This window comes from Helianthus annuus, chromosome 15 (assembly GCF_002127325.2).
Source record: "Helianthus annuus cultivar XRQ/B chromosome 15, HanXRQr2.0-SUNRISE, whole genome shotgun sequence".
Lineage (NCBI taxonomy): Eukaryota > Viridiplantae > Streptophyta > Magnoliopsida > Asterales > Asteraceae > Helianthus > Helianthus annuus.
The window spans coordinates 57,247,726-57,269,687 of record NC_035447.2 but is presented as its reverse complement, the minus strand read 5'-3'; the positions used below and the strand labels follow the sequence as shown (position 1 = coordinate 57,269,687).

The following is a 21,962-nucleotide window of genomic DNA, read 5'->3' as shown; positions in this document are numbered from 1 at the left end:
CTTCCCCGGTTGAGAACCCAAATGCACCATTAACACACCTCTATCATCCAACTTTTTCAGCCCGGTAGTTAAGTCTTTCACGAAACCCAAACAACCAAATACCTTTAAGTAGGAGAGGTCTGGTTTTCTACCCTTCAACTTTTCATACGGAGTAATCGAGTTTTCTAAAGCCTTTGTCGGTGATCGGTTCAAAAGATAAATCGAGTGATGTACCGCTTCACCCCAAAAAATTTGTGGCAGCCCCTTCGCCTTCAACATACTTCGTGTGGTGCCCAAAATCGTCCGATTTCTCCTTTCGACCACCCCGTTTTGTTGCGGGGTGTACGGAGCGGTAAACTGACGCGTAATTCCTTTATGTTTGCAAAAATCACCCAAGACATGTGACGTAAACTCACCCCCGTTGTCGGTTCGTAATAATAATAGTGAGCGGCAAAAGTATTAGGTTACATTATCTATTTCGTTAACGCCTAAAGAGCACGTTTTTCTGGGCTCGGACAAGGCACCTGAATTCTCAGGACCGGCCCTGATAGTTCTTATCTATAAACCAAGTTGCCCCTGGACCTCCGCCAAGGGAACCCATTCCTCTTGAACACCGGGATGGTTGGAGCCTTAAATCAATAGTCTTGAACAAAAGGGGAGTACCAAATGGAAGCCTTGACTGGGGTTATCAAGAAAGCATATGCATAGATGGATAGTTTCAAGGCATTAAGTGCACTCCTCATGGGCCGTTGCTATCTCATTTCCTATTCGCCGACGACATGTTTTTGGGTGAATGGTCTCAATCGAATGCGGTGAACTTGAGCAGAACTATGAGATGCTTCTACCTATCTTCCAGGTTACGCATTAATCTAGCTAAAAGCAAGTTGTTTGGTGTATGCGTAGATGATACTCAATTACAAGCTTTGGCTTCAATTCTTAGGTGTCGGGTGGGTTCGTTCCCATATAAATACTTGGGCTTCCAAGTCGGAGCCAATATGCATTTTTATTTAAAATTGGAAGCCAATTGTCGATACGTTTAATAGTGGGCTTTCAGTTTGGAAAGCTAACACTCTTTCGTATGGTGGGAGGATTACTTTGATCAAGTCCGTCCTCAAATCACTTCTCTCAGACTACTTTTCCATTTTTAAAGCACCGGCGCAAGTCATACCAGAACTGGAAAGGTTAAGGCGATACTTCCTTGCGGAATGACATCGGAACAAAAAAAAATTAGTTGGGATGCGTGGGATACAATGGTTTTGCCTATAGAAAAAGGTTGGATAGGGGTCGGTGCCCTTAATGATGTAAACATAACACTACTAGCGAAGTGGTGGTGGATGTTCAAAAATGACAACAATAGCATATGGCGGAAACTCATTTGGAGTTTTCGTCAGTGTGAGGACTTGGAATTTCATCCCAGCAAAATTGTTGGTACCGGGTATTTGGAAACAAGTGGCTAAAACTGAACATGACTCTTCTTTGGGCATTGATAATATAGTGGGTTTGTTTAAAGGAAAGGCTGGCAGAAACAGTGAGATGGCGTTTGGAAAGATAGATGGGCTTCGGATGCTCCTCTTGGTGTAATGTTTCCAGCTTTATTTGCACTGAAACGGGCTAAAAACATGACAGTTTTGGAACAGATAAAGCTGGAAAAAAGGGTTAAAACAGTGAATTTCTGCTGGACCCAATTGCCTAGAAGCACGCTAGAAATACGGGAGCTAAAACGACATCACGCCAATCCCACCTATTGTGGATGGGAGTGACCGATGGGTATGGGAGCTTAGCGGGTCAGGGACCAGACAAAGTCAAAGCTTTTGCTGAAATAGTTGCCTTTAAAAGTCAACTTTCTAGCGTGACCGTCTTCCAACAAAGGTGCCACGGGTGAGACGACATGTTTTCATACAATCTCCTTGGTGCGTGTTCTTTGCGGCCTGCTAGTATGACTATGTCCAATGGGTTTGGGGCCATATCCATTATGATAGACCTCTAACAACTCGTTTCAACGTCCATGTATCTTGCTAACCAGTTGAGTTCCCATAGTATTTTCGACAGGTCAGTCAACACCTCAAGGTGTTATATTCATTTCCTATCAGATCTTTATTTTTTACAGTTAGCAGAAAACTCATATCTTTATAACCATATAAATCACAATTTAAGAAGACCAACAATATCAATATCAAAGTCAAACATTAAACATTGTGAACCATTGTTTTGATTTCAAAACACAATCGTAGCAAATGGTTAAACTTTAAAAAAAAATCCTCACAGTTCAGTATAGTAACAGAAAACACGAGAATCAAATTTCTAATAACTTCGTCCCCAGTACGTCCATTTCTTTGCTGGTTTCCCTGATGCAAAGCATAATGTGCCTGTAGCAGAACAAAAAAAAAGCTACATAAGCATCTCGAAACGTAAAATACAACTCATTAGTGTTTATACCAAAGGGTCAGATAGAAGAAAAAAAAATTCAATAAATAATTGTTTTTGAAACTATAATGTGAAAAAAAATATAAAAAATAATAAGTGTCTCTAACTAATGAAGAGGAAATTTTGCAAGCCAAACGATGCACATGAGGAAGCTAACATGAGACAAAACTATTTGCCAATATCGGTTCAAGTCCAAGTGTTTAACCGTCATCTTTGTGAAACTATCAAATGACAGAAAATGTAATAATACCTTCAGGCAGTTCTGGCTGCTCCAATGGAGAACAAAGTGTCTTAGCAGCACCCGTCTCCCCTTTCGTCTTTGCTTTCACCTCCTTCTCAACTTCCTGAAGCATTATTATTGTTAATTATTAATAATATATAGATGTGAATCAAACAAGTGACACTTTCAACCTAGTTCGATTGATTCAGGTTGTTTCTAATTAATATGGGTCCAACATGTTGCCAGTTGCCCAGAGTCATTTTTATAGCATACAAATTAGAGGGGGCAATCTTGACCCAAAGCCTTCCAACTGGGTCAATTTGGGTTACTTTTAAAATTATATGGGTTAGTTTGGGTAAGATATTTTAACTAAATGGGTCACAATGGGTCACTTGAAATTCCATCTTGTTATTTTCGGGTCAAAGCGGGTCGACAACATTAAAGAAACGGGTCGATGTGGGTTAATGTCTTACAGAAACGGGGCAGGTTTCGGGTCGGGACGAGTTTCGTACCGTTTCGACCCATACCGTTTCGACGCGTACCGTTTCGACGCGAACCGTTTCGAATTGAACCATTTCGACCTGTACCGTTTCGACGCGAACCGTTTCGAATCGAACCGTTTCGACGCGAACCGTTCCGACCCATACCGTTTCGACCAGTACCGTTTCGAATCCCGTTTCGACCAGTACCATTTCGACCAGTACCGTTTCGAATCAAACCGTTTCGACGCGAACCGTTTCGACCAGTCCTGTTTCGAATCGAACCATTTCGACCCGTACCGTTTCGAATCAACCGTTTCGAAATGTACCGTTTCGAATCGAACCGTTTTGTCGCGAACCGTTTCGACGCGAACCGTTTCGACCCGTACCATTTCGACCAGTACCGTTTCGACTCGTACCGTTTCGAATCGAACCGTTTCGACGTGTACCGTTTCGACGCGAATCGTTTCGACCAGTACCGTTTCGAATTGAACCGTTTCGGCGCGTACCGTTTCGACGCGTACTGTTTCGACGGGAAGCGTTTCGAGCGTACCGTTTTGACGCGAATCGTTTCGACCCGTACCGTTTCGACCAGTAGTTTCGAATTGAACCGTTTCGACGCGTACCGTTTTGACACGAACCGTTTCGACCCGAACAATTATGTTTTGCATATACATACATACACACACAGGATGCAATGCAACTGTACGCTTTCGTTTTCACCTTCTCTCAATTCATAATACAGAAACAAACGCACTTAAGACATACGTCTGTATCTATAAAGAATCATATGTAATAATAAATGCAAAACTTGGTATTGTAATTGTAAAACGAGAACTATCAGATGACTGTAACATTTGGTATTTTGCACTTGAATAAATGCAAAACAAAATTGTTGTGTTGTAAAAAAATAACATTTTTTTTAACCGACCCGAAACCCGTTCTGACCCGAACCCGTTCCGACCCAAACCCGTTTCAACCCGAACCCGTTCCGACCCGAACCCGTTTTGACCCGAACCAAAACAACCCTTTTTTTAATTGACCCGTTTCGACCCGAACCCGTTTTGACCCGAACCCGTTTTGACCCATGACCCGACCCGACCCGACCCAACCCGACCCGTTTGCCAGGTCTAATATACAACCTCCAAAATGCATGAGTTATTTCTTACAACATTATTTCTGCAAGCATACTTCATACAATAATAATTTATCAATAAATAATAAATAATGGAGCTAAAAACTATTACCTCTTCATCACACCATGGAGCCAAGATCAATTTCTTTTGACCTAACGCTTCAATAAATTCATCCCATGTTTTTGTAACTTGAATACAAGCATCTCGTTTTTCCTTAGCAACATCAAACATGTTTTGCTGGATAGTATCCAGCATTCCCTTTACTGAATCGACCAAATCTGCCATCGGAATGTCTACTTTTGCACCATTGTCACGACGAACAGCACGCGCCTGAAATCACATTTGACCCATTTAGAAATCAGTGGGTCGAATTTGGCCCAGTTAGAAGTGAATGGGTCGAATGAGTAACATCTTACCTGCTTATTAGCAAGGTCCTTTGGACCTATTTCAATCCTCAGGGGAACACCTTTCATTTCCCAATGAGAATACTTCCAACCAGGCGAGTAATTCTCTCTAAGGTCTGCTTCAGCACGGATACCAGCATCACATAAAGTCTTCACAGTGGCAGAACATGCGTTTATTATTTCCTTAACATCTGCATCTTTGTAAGGCACGTGCACGACGATAACTTGTACTGCTGAAACTTTAGGGGGCAACACCAGGCCTTTATCATCACCATGAACCATCACCATCACCCCAATCTGCAAACAGTACATTTATATATTCAAAACTTGATACATACAACTCATCTGTTGGTTACGAAAATTATGAAAAATGATTGATTACCGTTCTGGTACTATATGCCCAGGAGTTCTGCCAGACCATAGCCTTTTCTCCTTTTTCATCTTCGAAGTTAATCTCGAACATTTTAGCGAAATTCTGGCCCAAGCAATGTGAGGTTGCACCTTGTACACCTCGACCAGTATTTGGAATAAAGGCCTACAAACATGAAGCACTTATTATGACATAGCATTACACAATTCATAATTAATAAAATAGTATATAGATGGGAAAATTAGTCGGTCAAGTAAAAATCAAAACGGATCATGTGAGATTGAGCATTGACGAAAAACTTCCATTGTCAAAACTTCTTTATGACTTCCCTATATGTTCCTTCCTACTTTACTAATTTACCCATCCACATCCTTATGTGTGTTATGTGGTCGCTGTCTATGCTTATCACTTGAGGCCTAGTGTTTCTTTTTTGTGCCGGGGGTCTCTCTGGAAGCGGCCTCTCTGTCCCTAGGGATAGGGGTAAGGTTTGCCTACATCCCCAATCCCCAAACCCTACCAGTAGCTTTGCTATTTGGAGGATTTACTGGTATGGTTGTTGTAGTAAGGCGGGTTGACCCATTAGAGAATGGAGAGAAAACCATAAGCTGTTTTGACCCATTCAAAAGTAAAAGGTTCAAAATTGCCATTCATAGTATCTCATAAATACCTCAACACTGGTAGTATAGAGCCCGCCAGCAAACTTCTCCAACTCACTCTTTCTCCCTTTCACAACAGGGACAGCCAAGTATTCCTCATACAGACGTCTATACAATTCAAGGATTTCCAGAACCTAAAATACAGATTATAGACAATTAGTTCCTTTTTCTTAAATGTGAAAATGATTTAGAGTGTGTTTTAGATCTTAATTGTACACCTCAGTGTCTGCCTCCTCTTTTGTTGCAAAAGCAGTGTGTCCTTCTTGCCAAAGAAACTCACGACTCCTACAATAATGGGAGGTTTAGCCTTTCGACATTTGATTGAAACCAAATTCAAACAGAGATCAAAACGATGTGATTCAAAATTGCACCTGATAAATGGAGTAGGATTACTGAACTCCCATCGAACAACATTGCACCACTGATTAAGTCTTAAGGGCAAATCACGGTGTCCCCTGATCCACTTAGAAAAATAGGGATACATGACAGTTTCACTAGTTGGGCGAATGGCAATAGGAACCTCCAAATCAGAGTCACCGGATCTTGTGACCCACGCAACCTGAAAAATATAAATCTCAGAAAATAAAATTCGACAAAAAAATGTTAGGATATGAAGTTTATTAATTTACCTCGGGAGCAAAACCCTCTATGTGATCCTTCTCTTTTTGTAGAACATTATTGGACACAAAAAGGGGGAAATAGCATGTTTTAATGTTCATCGTCTTAATTTCTGGATCAAAGAAGTTCTGCATAGAGATGTCAGAAAACAGTTTATTCCATCATGTTTTCTTTAAGACCGTGCCAGAAAATGGGACAAAAAAGCAACAAAAGTACCAAATAAATATGATTAAATTTATAGTTCCATGCTTACTTGCATTATCTCCCAAATGGCCATTGTCCATGGGCGGAGGATGTAACATCCGGATATTTCATAATATTCGATCATTTCACCATTTGTAACAACCTATAGGAGTCAAAGAAATCACGAGTTAAGATCCAATTACAAGGGGGCACTTTATTTAGTGGGAGTATGGAACGCTTGTCAAGTTGTCATCACTTAATAGATGGCGATGTAAAACCACTATAGATTAACATATAAAGTACATCATCTCTAATGGCTTTAATATATGAGTTCAACTTTGTTTTTCGATTTTTCGCATAAAGACTCCTATATGAATGAAATGTATATCATGTAGATATGAAATCAAACAGGATTGAGTGTACGTGTGTATCCATAACAAATTCAACCCTCATGCATCTCCTAATTCAAATAATCAAATTACAAAAGTGCAACACTACAGCCTATAAATTACATGAGAAGCTAGAAAAAACAATACACAAGCCATATACCTCAGAATACCATTCCCCAAAGTTTCCATCTTTGGTATTAGTAAGACCTAGACCAGTCTCCTTCTTCCTTCCCTCTGCATTCACAATTTTTATAACAGAATTACATAAGGAACATATATAAACGTTGTATAAACTCAAGCATGTTTGTCTGTGGGACAAGAGAAGCTGATCTAGAAAAGGCTTTTGAGATCATACACCCCCACCCCCACCACACACATAAAAAGAAAAAAAGATCTGGATCCTATATTCCTATTACTGGTCTAAAACAAAATCCGGCTATTTGACGGATCAGTTACAGAAGCAATGTACCTATCAGTTTTTTCACGAAACCTCGACAATTTCACATCTATCTCGAGACTAAAAACTACGCTATTCGGTTTCGCATCGAACCCTAATTTATCATCCTACACATCTTTTCCAACACCTTCAGCATAAGTCAATGTATCCAACTATACATCCACAAATGCGGAAACTAAACTAGCATCCATTATGTAAACACTAATTACAATATCTGAGTTAAATAAATAAACTACAACTTACTAACCAAAATTTTCAACAAATTCATAACAAAACCTCATGAATTTCAAGCTTAACATCAAATCAACCAAATCAAACAAACTCACACGCATTGTACAACTTATCCTGTACGCAACATAATAACCTAATCTAAATCACATATTAGGCAAACAATAATAAACACTCACTGCTAGATTTCGCAACAGCAGCAGATTTATCTGCTTTAGCAGGCTTATCTCCTTTTCCAGCCATATTTTCAGCTTTCAACTGCAATCAAATGCCGAAATATTAATCTACGTACAATAAAAAGTAAATTAAAACAGCTACAATCGAAATTACGATACAATTAGTAGAAAAAATACCTAAATTCTAGTGAACTGAAGGAGTACGGTGAGTTTAGATGCCAGAAAACTAAACGGAATCCTCCGCCGGTGAAGTTTTGTTGTGGTTTCCGGTCAACGCCGGCGGTGAAACAGTTCGGAATCGAAGCGAAATGAGATGATAGCTGTCGATAAGAAGGGGCTGCGTTAGATATATTCAAAGTCTAAACCCTAAATTATTCACAATGGTATGTTACACCTATAGTCCTTTTAGTTTAAAATATATTCATCTTGCACCCTTTGTTTTTTCTATCGTTTATAATGGACGAAATGTTAATATAAGAGCATCCATAACGCAGGTGCTTTGTCTTGTTCGAAAAAATGTGGAGCACGGGTGGAGGAGCGAGATAGATGAAAGGGAAGAGAGGTGGTGAGGGTGAGGGGTATGGAATTTTGGATCAATTTACGTGATTTTCGCAAAATGAGTCAGTTAATTGTATTTACCAGTGTAAACTGATGTATTTTCAAAAGACTAAGTGACAGGTACTACACGCAAATAGGCTGGGAGTTGCTTGGTGTCAATAAAGGATCTTGCAAATCCTTAGGATGCCCTAAAGTCTGCTAAACTTCATTTTGTACATTTTATAAAAATTCGCCTGTGGATTTAATATTGCAAGCTCGAATGTAATTATCCTTTCGGTATTTTCAGACAATTGGGTTTGTAATAATATTTTATATTCCAAGACTTCTGCTGTGCTATTCTGTGTATGTTTGACTATAACGATATCAATCTTACGTCACGATACTCCCCACCGAGCTGAGCTGTAAATATCGGGGTGTGACAGTTTTGTTGTTTGTAACATGCTTTTTGCTTTTTACCTGGACACATGTAGATTTGGTTTGCTTACAGCAACACAAAAGCAATCCTCTTTTCCCCTCTTTTCTTCTCATTATGGATGCTGGAACAATAGTTACTTCACAAAGCAATCCTTCTCTTTTCGTCGTGAAACCTTTAAGCTGGTGGAAGGGGCGTGGCGGTGGCACCATCGCCCCTTTATCCCGTGCGTTTTATTCCGTTAAAAGGTGAACAAATTTAGGGTTTGTTACTCAGCGAACAAACACGTTTTTTTTTTTTTTTGTGATTTAGGGCCTTTGATTTTGCTTTTATGTTTTCTTTCTAATGTTTGTGTTTGTTTCATAGTACAGGCTACATAATGCTTCAAATTCTTTTGGGCCTTTAGATTTCTCTACTGGTAGTAAAGCTCCACTGAATAGAATATGAGGCAGTGTTGTAAAAGTCGGATTACTCGGCCGAGTACTCGGCGAGTACTCGGTCCTCAGATCCCCTCCGAGGCGACTTCCTCCTAGGCGGTCTCAATTAGTCGGCCTCGGGATTACTCGGGAGTACTCGGTGCCTAGTCGGCCTAGTCGGCGCCTAGTCGGACGTAGTCGGCCTAGTCGGTCTAGGCGATCAACGTGGTTTGTTGAATTTTAATCGGTCAAACTCGGTCAAAATCGGCCTACTCGGCCTTGTACTCGGACTACTCGGCCTTGTACTCAGACTAGTCGGACTTGTATTCAGAATATTTGAACTTTAAACATGTTTCATTTTAAATTATACTCAGTTGACATGAATTATGCTTATTTTAACACATAAATAATACATAACAATTAATTTTCTTTATATTTACCATGTCCGCGTACTCCCCGAGTACTCTCCGAGTACTCCGATTACTCCCAACTCTCGAGTCGACCGACTAGGGACCGCCTAGCGACTTTTACAACACTGATATGAGGTATGTTTGCAAAAAGTATTATATGTGGTGGGGTGGTTAACCCTTTTACCTTGATTCAAGTGATCGTTTTTAAACCTTAATATGTCAACAAGAATGATGGTTTGATTGTGTTAACAAGGATCATGTTTTTAGGTTTAATCGATTGTGATTTGGGGTTTTATAAGTCTTTCTAAGTGTTGATTTCACTTGATAAATTGAATCGGGATGTTAAAGGTTGCCTACCTACTGTTTGTTGAAAAGTGAGTAAATGAATTTTGGGATTATTTGGCGTTTATTGTTTTCTTTGTCTATGTACGATGGCGAACTTCTGGCAGCATATCTTTGTTGGCCGCAACATTTCTGGACAACACTTCATCCACATTGCCTCCAACCACATGGTAAATTGTTTCTTTATTCAGTAAATTCCAGTGTTACCTTTTCATATATATGTTGGGTCATGATTTCAAATGAGATAAGCGACGTTGAATCTATGAATATGAATTTGTAAACAATATAAAGATAAAATAGATTTACATTATTTTGGATCATGTTATGTGAATTTAAGTTACGGAATTAATATTTTTTTTATCTCTGATGTTATACAAGTTGATCTATGATTAAATGGACTTCTTGCCATTTGGTGAAGATAATGATGATCAAGCTCTAGCGTTTAACATTGAGGGTAGCAATCAATCTTGGAGAGTGAAACACAAAAGAAATGACATGTCATTCATAATTCATTATCTTTAGAAGGCGAATCTTGTCATCTACTTGAAAAGCTCGACACAAGTCACGAAGGTCAACAATGTCCGAATGTTAAATGAGGCTTGGGAGAGACGAGAGAGGGCTAGAAGGTTTGTATCTTTCACAAGCCAAATGCCTGGTTTCTTGTTGGTTTGGGCTCCAAAGCAGTCAAAGGCCATGAAAGTTAAACCCGAGCCCAAAAGAAAGAAACAGATGGGGGTTAGTTATAGTGTTGTTTGTGAGACTCCATTGATCGGTGGCAGGCCTTTCTAAGGCATTATTTCAAGATGGCAGGTGAACAAATACAAATAAAATGATCACTATTATTAGATGAGACAGAACAAGCTGATGGCGCTCAAAGTTAGTCATATATGACTAGCTGGCTAAATATACACAGAGTTAGTACTGTATGATCATGTTGTTTGAATCTTAAATGTTTTTAAAAAGTTTGGAGCATGTATTCTGTTGATTCAGAACATTCATCTAACGTTTATATGCCATTCTGTTCTTTTAGTACACTTACCATTGTGATGGCGCTCAAAGTTAGTCATATATGACTAGCTGGCTAAATATACACAGAGTTAGTACTGTATGATCATGTTGTTTGAATCTTAAATGTTTTTAAAAAGTTTGGAGCATGTATTCTGTTGATTCAGAACATTCATCTAACGTTTATATGCCATTCTGTTCTTTTAGTACACTTACCATTGTGTTATTCTTTATTTGTTTTTAATAAACAGGTCTCATTTATTCTTAATTGAATTGTGCCCGTGGAAAAAGGCTTTCAATCCACATCATTAACGAAAATCATGGTTTGTTTTCTTACAGATAAAAATAATGAATCATGATGTTGTTATAGATTTTTTGTGGGTATCAATCAATTATTCTAATTATTTTAGTATTAGATTAACATGATATAAAGATTCACTGAATTTGATGCTTTTAGATTTAAATGATGAAAAATCAGGAATCTTGAATTATGGGCCACTTATTGGTTCTTGAATTATTCTGTTGTTGACTCTTTATTGTATTTTAAGCTAAATGTCGACAAAAATAGACATGTTGATTTATTTTTACCTTTACTAACCATTTACATTTGTTTTGGCAGAACGTACTATATGTGTTTTGTGTTTGTTCATTCAAAGCATGCACTTTGAGGGGCGTGCGGTGTCACCAGGGCTCTCATTGCACTTGGAAAGGCATGCGAGGTCACCAGGGTTTTAATCACATATGATATAAAGAAGTGGTGGATATATACTAGGTATCTCCAATGATGTATGCCGTGAATGGTTAAATTATCCCCTTTGATAGATGATGCAAAAACTGGTCCATAAATTGGTGTAAATTATGTCAATGCAGCACAAAAGAGCATGAAATTCTCGTCAAATTAATAGATGGGCAAGAAAATAAGAAATACCTATTGGTGATATGCGGAAATGTAATTATCCTAAGTTGTCCACTGTAAAACAAAATTCCAAAGAACTTGTATATTGTAGTTTGATAATGACTTTCAGGCGACAATTGGTATGTACCTCCCTTGTCTTTCGGAGTTATTACCAATGGCAATTGGTACGCGACGGGTACTTCTAATAGTTTGTCATAAAACCTATGGGGTCGTTCGTAAAAAAAGATTGGGGTTACTTGAAATTCTTGTGTTATACGTTCTTCATGAAATACAAAACAGAAGGGGGGTCAGTTGACCTCGATCCTCCCTTCATAGCTCTCCCAATGAGTTAGAACGTGAACTCTGAATGTGAAATCTGACTATGAAGTATGAACGTGTTATTATTAAACTGCTACTTTGAATATGATTGAGTTGTTTTTTTTTTACTCTGAATATGATAAGCTGGTTCGATGTATGTTATCATATAGTTATAGTTGCTACCGCTCGTTGAGCAAATAACAATTTGCTTAAATGTATATTCCTTTCATTTATGTCAGGTTACAAGACTTTGGGAAAGACATGGAAGAGTGCTCGATGATATTTGAAGACGTAAAATTTGTAGATATAACATGGCTTACTTTATAAGTCTTAAATATATACTGTAACGATTTAAGCATTTACGGATTGAGTTTTGATTTATGATTTTGTATAAGTGACACCCATAGTTGGGTTGGTGTGCTACATAAATTATGTGTGTTAGTTTAAGGTAACTGAAGAAGGATTGGCACACAAAAGGGGCATATTCACTATTAAAACATGGACTACTAAGAAGAAAGTATAGTTAGTTTCATCAATGGAAGTTGATCTCTTGCGACTAGCCTTTGACTTGAGAATAAATATTTTGTGAAGGCAAGGATATAGTTGATAATGAGAGTTGCACAATTGAGTAATAGATGATACTTGAGGCATACGAGTCCATTTACATTACCTTCTTGTCGTTATGTCTAAATCCCTGAGGATCTCCCATCGCTATTTTTTGGTACCTTAAAATGCACCTTTTGAGCTAAGTTGCCTTTAACAAATAAACCATTATTTTTTCATGCAAACAATTTCCTAGCCACTAGTATGGACAAAACACATTGCTTAACCTTGGGTGACTACTTTGTTGCACTCATACTCGCAGTCTCCCTCCTCAAAACCTACAGGTTGACTATCTAAAAGGATATTTTAGTTGGATCCTCGTTAATTCGGTAGTAGAAGGTCTTAGCCTTGTCTTTGCGTGTCTAGCTTCCATAAGATGGTTAGTTAATGTGATCAGCTTTACTACATACACTATACAACAACAACCATACCCAGTAAATCCCACAAATAGCAAGCTACTTATAGGGTCTGGGGAGGGTGGGATGTAGACAGACCTTGCCTCTATCCATAACTCCATAAGGATAGAAAGGCTGCTTCCAGAGAGACCCTCGGCTCGAAAACGAACAACAAACCAACACACCACGTCAAAGAATATAGAAATAAGAAGTCCCCCATACCAATTAATTGATCTGAGTGACACAACATAATGTAAATCATGTATAATAGCATACATACAACATCATTTGGGCATACACAGTAGAAGGCAATCACCGGAAAAGTCCATCAAAGAGTAAGAAAAACCTACCTCCTTAAAATACACCTAAGACCTTACTGCAATATCTTCTAGAAGTCCTTAACCCTAATCCTACGCCTCCACGAAGTCCTATCTTGGACCATGTCCTCAGAAAGATGCAACTCTACTAAATTATGCCTAATCTGCTAATCCCATGTCAGTTTGGGTCTGCCTCTTCCTCTCCTCCCCTCGATAGTAAGAGTTTCCACTACTCTAACTGGTGTCGTCGTTTCCCTCCGCTTTACATGCCCAAACCATCTCAATCTCCCCTCTTTAATCTTCTCCGATATACTAGTCACTCCTAATCTTTCCCTAAAAACCCCATTTCTTATCCGATCTAACCTCGTGTGTCCACACATCCACCTCAGCATCCTCATCTTTGCTACCTCCATCTTGCGCGCTTGTGTCTTCTTGATAGCCCAACAGTCTGTTCCATATATTCCCCTTTAATTTAGTTGGAAACCTCCTATCGCACAATACCCCACTGGTTACCCTCCATCTACACCAGCCATCCTGTATGCGATGGGTTACATCACTATCTATATCACCATCCTTTTGTACAAATGACCTCAGATACTTAAATCTAGTTACCTGCGAGACCAATTGATCCCCAATGGGTTACTACATACACCGTGAAGGTAATAAATTGTTTATGTGATTGAACGTATACCATATTGTTCCCGTACATTTTTTTTTGCTACTAAATCGAAGGAATAAAGTAGCTATTTTGTATGAGTTCCGTATCCACAAACTTAATTACATTAATGTTTAATAAGCCTTTAAACAAAACTAAAAGGTTTAATATGTAATCTAATACTAATAAAAAAATATGATTAATGCCACATGGCATTCTTATACTAAAACAAGAGCCAACTTAATGCCACATGGCATTCTTTTATTCAAATTACTATTATTATTATTATTATTATTATTATTATTATTATTATTATTAATACTATTAATTAATTAATACAAAACAATAAAAAAAATCCTTAACAACTTAATACTAACAAATATTTTATTGTTTACTTAGATAATGATTATTTACTTTTGACTTATCTAAAATATATAGTTAATTATTAGTAACAACTCTACTTATAATAAACAATTTCAAATAATGTCAATGTGATGACACCTTCTTATTCTTTAAAATGATTTTTATACTATATGTTTAAAACATCTATTAAATAAATTATAATTTAATATTATAATAATAAAAATAGTAAAGAATGGGTTAATCCGATATTTGAAAACCGGTTTACTACCGTGCTTTGAAAACACTTTTAATGTTATTAGACTCGTGTAATAAACTGGTTTAAGGATAGAATATCTTCATAATAATTTTGATGCAAGTCTATACTCACCGGATGTGCTAAATGGAGTTATATTTTTAGGTTTGCCAAATCATTGATAATTACCAAAGTTCAGTGTTCCAGTGACGTTATCAAGAAATATTGATCAAAAGAATGGCTTATGTAATGGAACTCGACTACAGGTCCTATCACTGGGTGACCAGGTTATTGAGACACTCATATTATCCGGAACTAATACTGGCACTTGAACGTTTATCCCTAGATTTCGTTTAATACCGTGAAATAGAAGGATTCCATTTAAATTGAAAAGAAGACAGTTTTCTCTCGCTTAATGTTTTGCCATGACAATAAATAAAAGTATAGAACAACTTCTAAGTAAAGTTGTTGTGTTTCTAAAAGAACCGGTTTTTACACATGAGCAATTATTGTGTCATCTATGGTAAAAAATTCACTTATGTAAATTTTTGAAGAGAACATAAATTTAAATAATTTATAAATTTATATCATTAAATCCGTGTAGTACACGGGTCTAATAATCTAGTTCAATATTATAAAAGGGTGATAAATAGAACTTTAGAAAATAAAAATAAAAAGTAGGAAATAAATCACACGTGTTTGGCGTTTAAGTGGTGGAATAAATGGACTTAATTAATTAAGCGTTTAAGTAGTGGAATAAATGGACTTAAAAGAGCTCTAATTACATATTTAATTATTATTAGTTAATTAAAAAAAAATGTTGGCCAAACCGTATTGCACGTACATGTATCAGAATGAGATAGAGCCAAAATTGACTTGTTGGAGTTTTGAAGATACGATAATCATTAGCCCATGTGTAGTGGTGAGCCCATGGAGCCCCATAGTGGGTGTTATATAACAAGTGATGAAATATGTAAGAAAGTGGGGTTATATAACTTGAATGTGTAGTGAATGGTTATATAGATGTGGGGTTATACTATATGTATGTGTGTGAGGGAAAACAAATCTGTAGCGCCGTTGTCACCATATTCCTAAATCTCAAGCCATAGCGCCATAGGGGGGGGGGGTGGGTGTTCCCCGGCGCTATGGGGGTGGGTATGGTGCCGGAAAACGCTCGACTACGGAAGGTCTTAAGCTTTCCACGAAGACGGTGATCAAGTGATGATTTTTGGCTAGTTGTAAACAAATTCAAGTTATCGCCAAAATATACATATATAACTATTGTGACCTAAACCGGCTAAACCTATGGAGAGACTGAGAGACATATAAGGGTTGCAATAATTATGAACTTATGGTAATCATACTAATTAAAGAAATTATGAACTTATAACATACATATCATAGTGACAACTTTCTGTCATTGGTAATATATTTTAATAATGCAGAGGGTTCAAAGTCAACATATCATTGAATCTGGTTGGTGTTTTATTATGCTGAATTGCGGTATTAAAGAAAGAAATCATACCAAACCCAATGGGTATGTATAAACTTAGAATTGTGAGTAGCCTTTATGTGGATTTTGAGAATTGTGAGTAGCCCAATGGGTGGTTTCATCTTACCTTTATTTTTAAAACCAATTTTGTTGAACTTTAAGTATCATATACCTTTTTTAATTGTTTCAAAACACTCGGTCGAAGTTTGATTACGAGTTATGAGCTCTCATCACTTAGACTTGTACTTTGAAGCGTTTTGCATACATTAGGTCTCGTCATACATTAGCCATAGATTGGATGAGATGTATGGATTGCTCCATATGATGATTTGTTTTGTGTATTGGTAAATGAGTGTATGAATGCTAAACTTTCGTTTTTTTTTAATGTAAAGCATTTAAGTTAAGGTTTCGGTTTTTTTATATGAAGTTTTGAATGTTATCACTGCCACCATTGTAACGCATATAAATTAATTAATTAATTAATTTAATCAAATTACTCAACAGAAACTCTAATCGTTCGTAGTCATGCCCACATGAGACAAGTCCCACAATTACCGAACCTATCCTTTAAGTAACCATTAACAAGAACACATAACATCCGTATGGATTTGATGAGTAAGCTCAAGTTCAATCTCAAGTATTGTAAAGGAGGGATTTGATTTAAATGGAAAATAATTTACCTTTCGGTTGATCTGGACTTCTAGACCAACATCTGAGTGGACTGATCAACAAGATTGGTTTACTATTACATGACGGGCCAAATATGATTTGTATGGGCCGGTTGTGGTTGCCAAATAGAGGATTAGAGTTGCACAAAGCGGTTAATTTCAATAACCGGTTTGGTTAACCGGTTATATCGGTTAATTTAACTTTTTGACTTTAAATGGCTATTTTTTAATTGGTCCGGTTAATTAATTAAACGGTTTGGTTAATTCACCGTTCACTTCTTTCTTTAAAAAGGACTCGGGAGCAGTGGCACAGCTTTCAAGGGGCCGGGAGAGGCGCCCGATCCCCCGAACTTTTCGCTCAGTAGTGCTATGTATGTACGTTTCGTATAGAATTTTTTAGGTATATACGTTTTCGACCCCCCAATTTTATAAAAAAAAATACTTATATAGAATTTTTAGGTTCGGTGACGTCCGACCCCCCGGTGGAAATTTTCAAATTTCGCCACTGCTCGGGAGCACAACGTTAAATAAGATTTAGGTGCGAATAGTAGTTAATAAAACTAGAAGAGTGCATTTGTAATAGAGACAAATCTTGAGGGGAATATTTACAATCTCAGACACCCAACGGCTGAAAGAAAGTCAGAAACACCACGAAATCTTCCATTCCATCAACATGCATGCAATGCAATGCAACAACCAAAAAAAACTTATTATTTCCAAAAAACCTAACATTAATTAGGGTTTGTTCATCCAGATTTCACCCTACAATTGCCCACACTCGTTCCACAAGTAACAAAACAGATTCATATTCTCCATATATCATCACAAAAAACCCTCTAGATTTGTTGTGGATTTCTGATATATTGATAATTCATTCGCTGAAATTTAACCTGCATCTCGTTGTTAAATGTTGATGATGTGGTGTTATCCTGAACGGTAAATTAATCGAATACACCTGGAGTTTGATATAGATTTTGATTTTTCCTAAGACTTGTGTGATTTAAATTGCAGATGAAAATGCAGATAAATCGAATGTTTACGCACATGTTTATGTATTTCGATTGATGAGGAAGAATGTCTACGAGGAATGAAACGACGGGTAATGATGACCCAATTTTTATTGTTTTCTTATGTTTTGCAATTTATATTGGCTGTATGATCTTAGGGTTATGAATAGGACCAATTTGATGGTGAAGCTGTAGGTTTTTTTTTATTGGAAAGGTGAAGACAATTTGATTTCATATGAATCAGTTTATTTTTTAGTGTTTTTAGAGGTGGTAAGAGGGTCTATTATGTGACATAACAATGAAACAAAGTAATTGATGGTTAAGGGCGTTCAGAAAGCTCGAGGCTCGCTTGAACAAAGCTTACTTGTAAATTCGTAATCATCTCGGTTTTAAATGAGCCGAGCCAAGATAAGCTTTGCTCATGGCTTGCTTATTAGCTGGCTCTTCGAGCCCGAGCTTAAGCTCAGGCTGGTTTGGCCCAGCTCGCTCGATAAGCAGCCCTATTGATGGCTATCTTTATTTTTCTTGGTTGGACAAGTATATTGATTGTGTCATTGTAACATCTGAGTATCTGACCCTCATACCAACCAATAATGTTTGTTCTATATCTACAAGGAGCTCATGCCTTTGTTTTTGGTTGTCTGACCCAAACACGTTTAACTATGGAGTTCTTTTCTCATCCGCAACCAATGCGCCCAAAGCGTGTTGTTGTGGGACATACCTTATGTCTACATCTCTCCTTAGACAAAACGATTTGAGATTTGCCTAAGCCGTCACAATCATTGTCTTTGTAGACTATAAAACTGTTGATAGAACAAAAATGCGTCAAAAAAAGAAAAAAATATGGAATGTCCAACTCTCATGTCTTGACTATTGATACAACCGAACGATGAACGTCTGATAAATACACGTATTATTGCAGAAGCTTCTCTCTTTGACCTCTTAAAGTTAGATGATGATGAAGAAAACGGCAGCGATGAGTTAGATGAAGAGACACCGGCCGTCGGTTAGTTAAATTTTGTTATTGTAATATTCACACTCAATTTTCATCACCTGTAGGAGATTTTACAGTTTTATGACTTGCTTGGAACTTTACAGTATGATGATTTAGTTTTCTTTCTAAATATACATGATTATTGTATACAACAAGATGCCTATATAAAAAAAAGCAGTGGTCACACAGACATATCAACATCTTAGGTGTGTTATGCATAATGCATAATCTATTTTTAATGCATACAAACTCCAAAATCGATTTATTCAAAATTTAGATTATTGTTGTAATATAGTTAACACATTAAGTATTTACAAAAAACGGACTTGACCAGACCAATTTTGAGGCGTTACCCAACCTGCCCATCTTGCCACCTCTAACATGCATGATCTCACCGGCACAAATTGCGGTCACTGCTTCGAACAAAGCGAACTTATGTAAATCATTACCAAGGTCCATAACGAATCATATTTATACTCGTTTTTTTTAATTGCATGTCATCTGGTTTAGGATAAACTCTACTTATTAGATATAACCAACCATATATTTGGGTTTGGTTGCAATGTGATATTCCTCATCAGGTGCAAAACTGAGGCTGGCAGATTTTTTATCTGAATCTGGTAATGAGTTATGTGCAGATTGTGGATCTCCAAATCCAAAATGGGTGTAAGTGTATTCATATTTCTACTTATGCATCCCTTTGCATAATCTATTTTGTATTTTTCTCTAATTAATTAAATTTCACCGTGTGGGGGTGACTAGATCGGTAAATCTGGGATCATTTGTATGCATCAAGTGTTCCGGAGTGCATAGAAGCCTTGGAGTGCATATATCAAAGGTGTAGTAACCACTACTTGCCTTATCTACCATATTGTACGCGTTTGATTGACCCCAAAACACCTTTTGTCAATAAAAATAAGTTTTTAATAAAGTTTAAGTGTGTTAAACATGATTACAAAAGTTATCTTAATTTAACAATAACATAGTTTTTTAATTAAAAAAGAACTAGGAGGTTATACATTAGTAGTAAGTACACTGTGGGCAACTTTCGAACCACACGTTCCTTTTATGCTAATATGTTAGCATTTAATCATAACCAACAGTTTCAACGTCTTGTCGCAGATATTATCAGTGAATCTGGATGAGTGGACTGAGGAAGATGTTGATAATGTGATAAAAATTGGAGGAAATATTGAAGTAAATATGAAATATGAACACAGCATTCCAAACAGCTGTAGAAAACCACAACCAAATTCTTCCATAGACGAGCGTACCGATTTTATCAGGTAATCCAAGAACTACAATTGTCATACAAAACTTGTGATACATTATGTACATTTACACTTAACTTAATTAATAATACTCAGGAGAAAATATGAAATGCAACAATTTTTAAACACAGAGGAACAATTATCTTGTCCCTTCAATCCAGCAGCCTTCCACTGCAGTTCAACAGGCTTAAATTCTATGGTGGATAAGAAATATTTAAATAGTATGCGTATACATAATATTGGTCAAGCATTTATCAACAGCCGAAAAAGAAAAGATGTTGAACTAAAGCCTTCAAAGAAAAGTAGCTCAACGGTAATTACTTTGATTATCTTAACTTTAGAGGCGAACAAGGATATTATTTTGCGGTAAAATCAATTTTTTCTCTTGTGGCTCCTAAAATCGACAATTCAGATCACACGGAAACTATAGTTTTCATGTATTATTACATTGTGTATTAGAAACTTTATATTGAACTTAATCTGATGCCTGGTATCTCTTCTATAGGCAGGTATGGTGGAATTTGTTGGGTTGATAAAAGTCAAAGTGGTCAGAGGTATTAACCTTGTTATTAGAGATGTGAGGAGTAGTGATCCTTATGTTATGCTCTCACTGGGAAACCAAGTAAGCCTAAAATTTTAATATAAATCTTTGTCTTTTGATGAATATTGATGCGGTGTGAAAATGAGAAGATCGCTTGATTTGTTTGCAGTCGGTGAAGACTCGAGTTATAAAGAGCAACCTCAATCCTGTCTGGAATGAGAAGTTAATGTTATCGATTCCTGAAGATGTCCCGCCTTTAAAAGTGGTAAGTCAAAAGTATGGTTATGAAAGTTTATTGGAAATAATGTTATTCAACAAGGATAAACATACTACAAGTTTTTTTCTTTTCTTTTCTTTTTTTTTTTTTAATCCACTATTTTGTAAAGCATATTTAGGAATTGTGAACCCTTCATTATGTATGTCCCCTTTTCTTTTAAGGTATGTCTTTTTTTAATAAAATGACCCAAATCAACCCATTTCACATAAACGGATTAGCAACATGTGTCATAATAACATTATTTGTCAATGACAATTTTACCCTTTGCAGAACGTTTTCGACAAGGATAAGTTCACAGAGGATGATCCTATGGGTGAGGCTGAGATTGATATCAAACTCTTGGTTTCCGCTGCTAGAGCTTTTGAGAATGGTAATGCCAACGAGTTATCAAAACAACTTGAAAAGATGACAGACGGAAAAGACAAATATAGCCTCGGTATGATCAAAGTTGCGGAAGGGAAGACAAAGCAAGACATTACTCTACAACTGCAAAATGTTGAAAGCGGTGAAATACAAATAGAGATTGAATGTGTGCCTCTAACCCAGTAGTAAGTTGATAGATATGACTGAAAATTTAACTTTATGGATTGCTATAATCGCGAGTTGTCGAATTATAAAGTTAACTTTGCTATAGCTTTTGCTACCTAAGAAAGGCTTGTTTTCCTGCAGGGATTTTATTATATGAATTTGCTACTAAAGGGTGATTAGGGCGATCAATGCTCTTATGTATGCAATTTTCATGTGTAATTGCCTCTTTGAATCTTTATATAATTTTCATTGCATAAGAAACAAGGTTATTTGGGGAACCAGCAAAAATTAATGAACACAAGAAACCAATCTTATCCCTTTATTTATTTTAATCTTAAATCCAATCACTTAGATTAAAAAGGGTAAAAACTATTGATTTTCTCTTCTTCCTTTGGCATGCACACAAAACTCAGACATCACAATCCATAACAATGATAATTGAATGTACGTTGTCGCGTATTCCCCGTAGTAGTGGGACATAAACCCGGCCAGTTTGTTGGTCGTTTAAAGGGTTCGAGTCTTTTTGCTCCTTTTAAAGAGTTTA

The 21,962-nt window shown here is 37.0% G+C and overlaps 2 protein-coding genes across 2 annotated transcripts; one reads left to right on the top strand and one right to left on the bottom strand.

Annotated features, from left to right (window-relative positions):
- Window positions 1-2,103: 2,103 nt before the first annotated feature.
- Window positions 2,104-8,091, bottom strand: LOC110911738 (proline--tRNA ligase, cytoplasmic). Its single transcript, XM_022156368.2, has 13 exons — window positions 7,897-8,091; window positions 7,723-7,801; window positions 7,019-7,092; window positions 6,540-6,632; window positions 6,298-6,414; window positions 6,040-6,227; window positions 5,887-5,953; window positions 5,680-5,802; window positions 5,025-5,177; window positions 4,655-4,939; window positions 4,350-4,568; window positions 2,654-2,747; window positions 2,104-2,345 (listed from the first exon to the last, which is right to left on the bottom strand). The coding sequence occupies exons 2-13, from the start codon at window positions 7,784-7,786 to the stop codon at window positions 2,281-2,283; spliced, it is 1,542 nt and encodes a 513-aa protein (XP_022012060.1). The 5' UTR covers window positions 7,787-7,801; window positions 7,897-8,091; the 3' UTR covers window positions 2,104-2,280.
- Window positions 8,092-17,447: 9,356 nt separating this feature from the next.
- On the top strand, window positions 17,448-21,679 carry LOC118487609 (probable ADP-ribosylation factor GTPase-activating protein AGD11). The gene is made up of 10 exons (XM_035984600.1): window positions 17,448-17,736; window positions 17,812-17,899; window positions 18,730-18,813; window positions 19,383-19,467; window positions 19,564-19,639; window positions 19,924-20,087; window positions 20,169-20,385; window positions 20,578-20,694; window positions 20,783-20,878; window positions 21,161-21,679. The coding sequence occupies exons 2-10, from the start codon at window positions 17,875-17,877 to the stop codon at window positions 21,437-21,439; spliced, it is 1,143 nt and encodes a 380-aa protein (XP_035840493.1). The 5' UTR covers window positions 17,448-17,736; window positions 17,812-17,874; the 3' UTR covers window positions 21,440-21,679.
- Window positions 21,680-21,962: the final 283 nt, after the last annotated feature.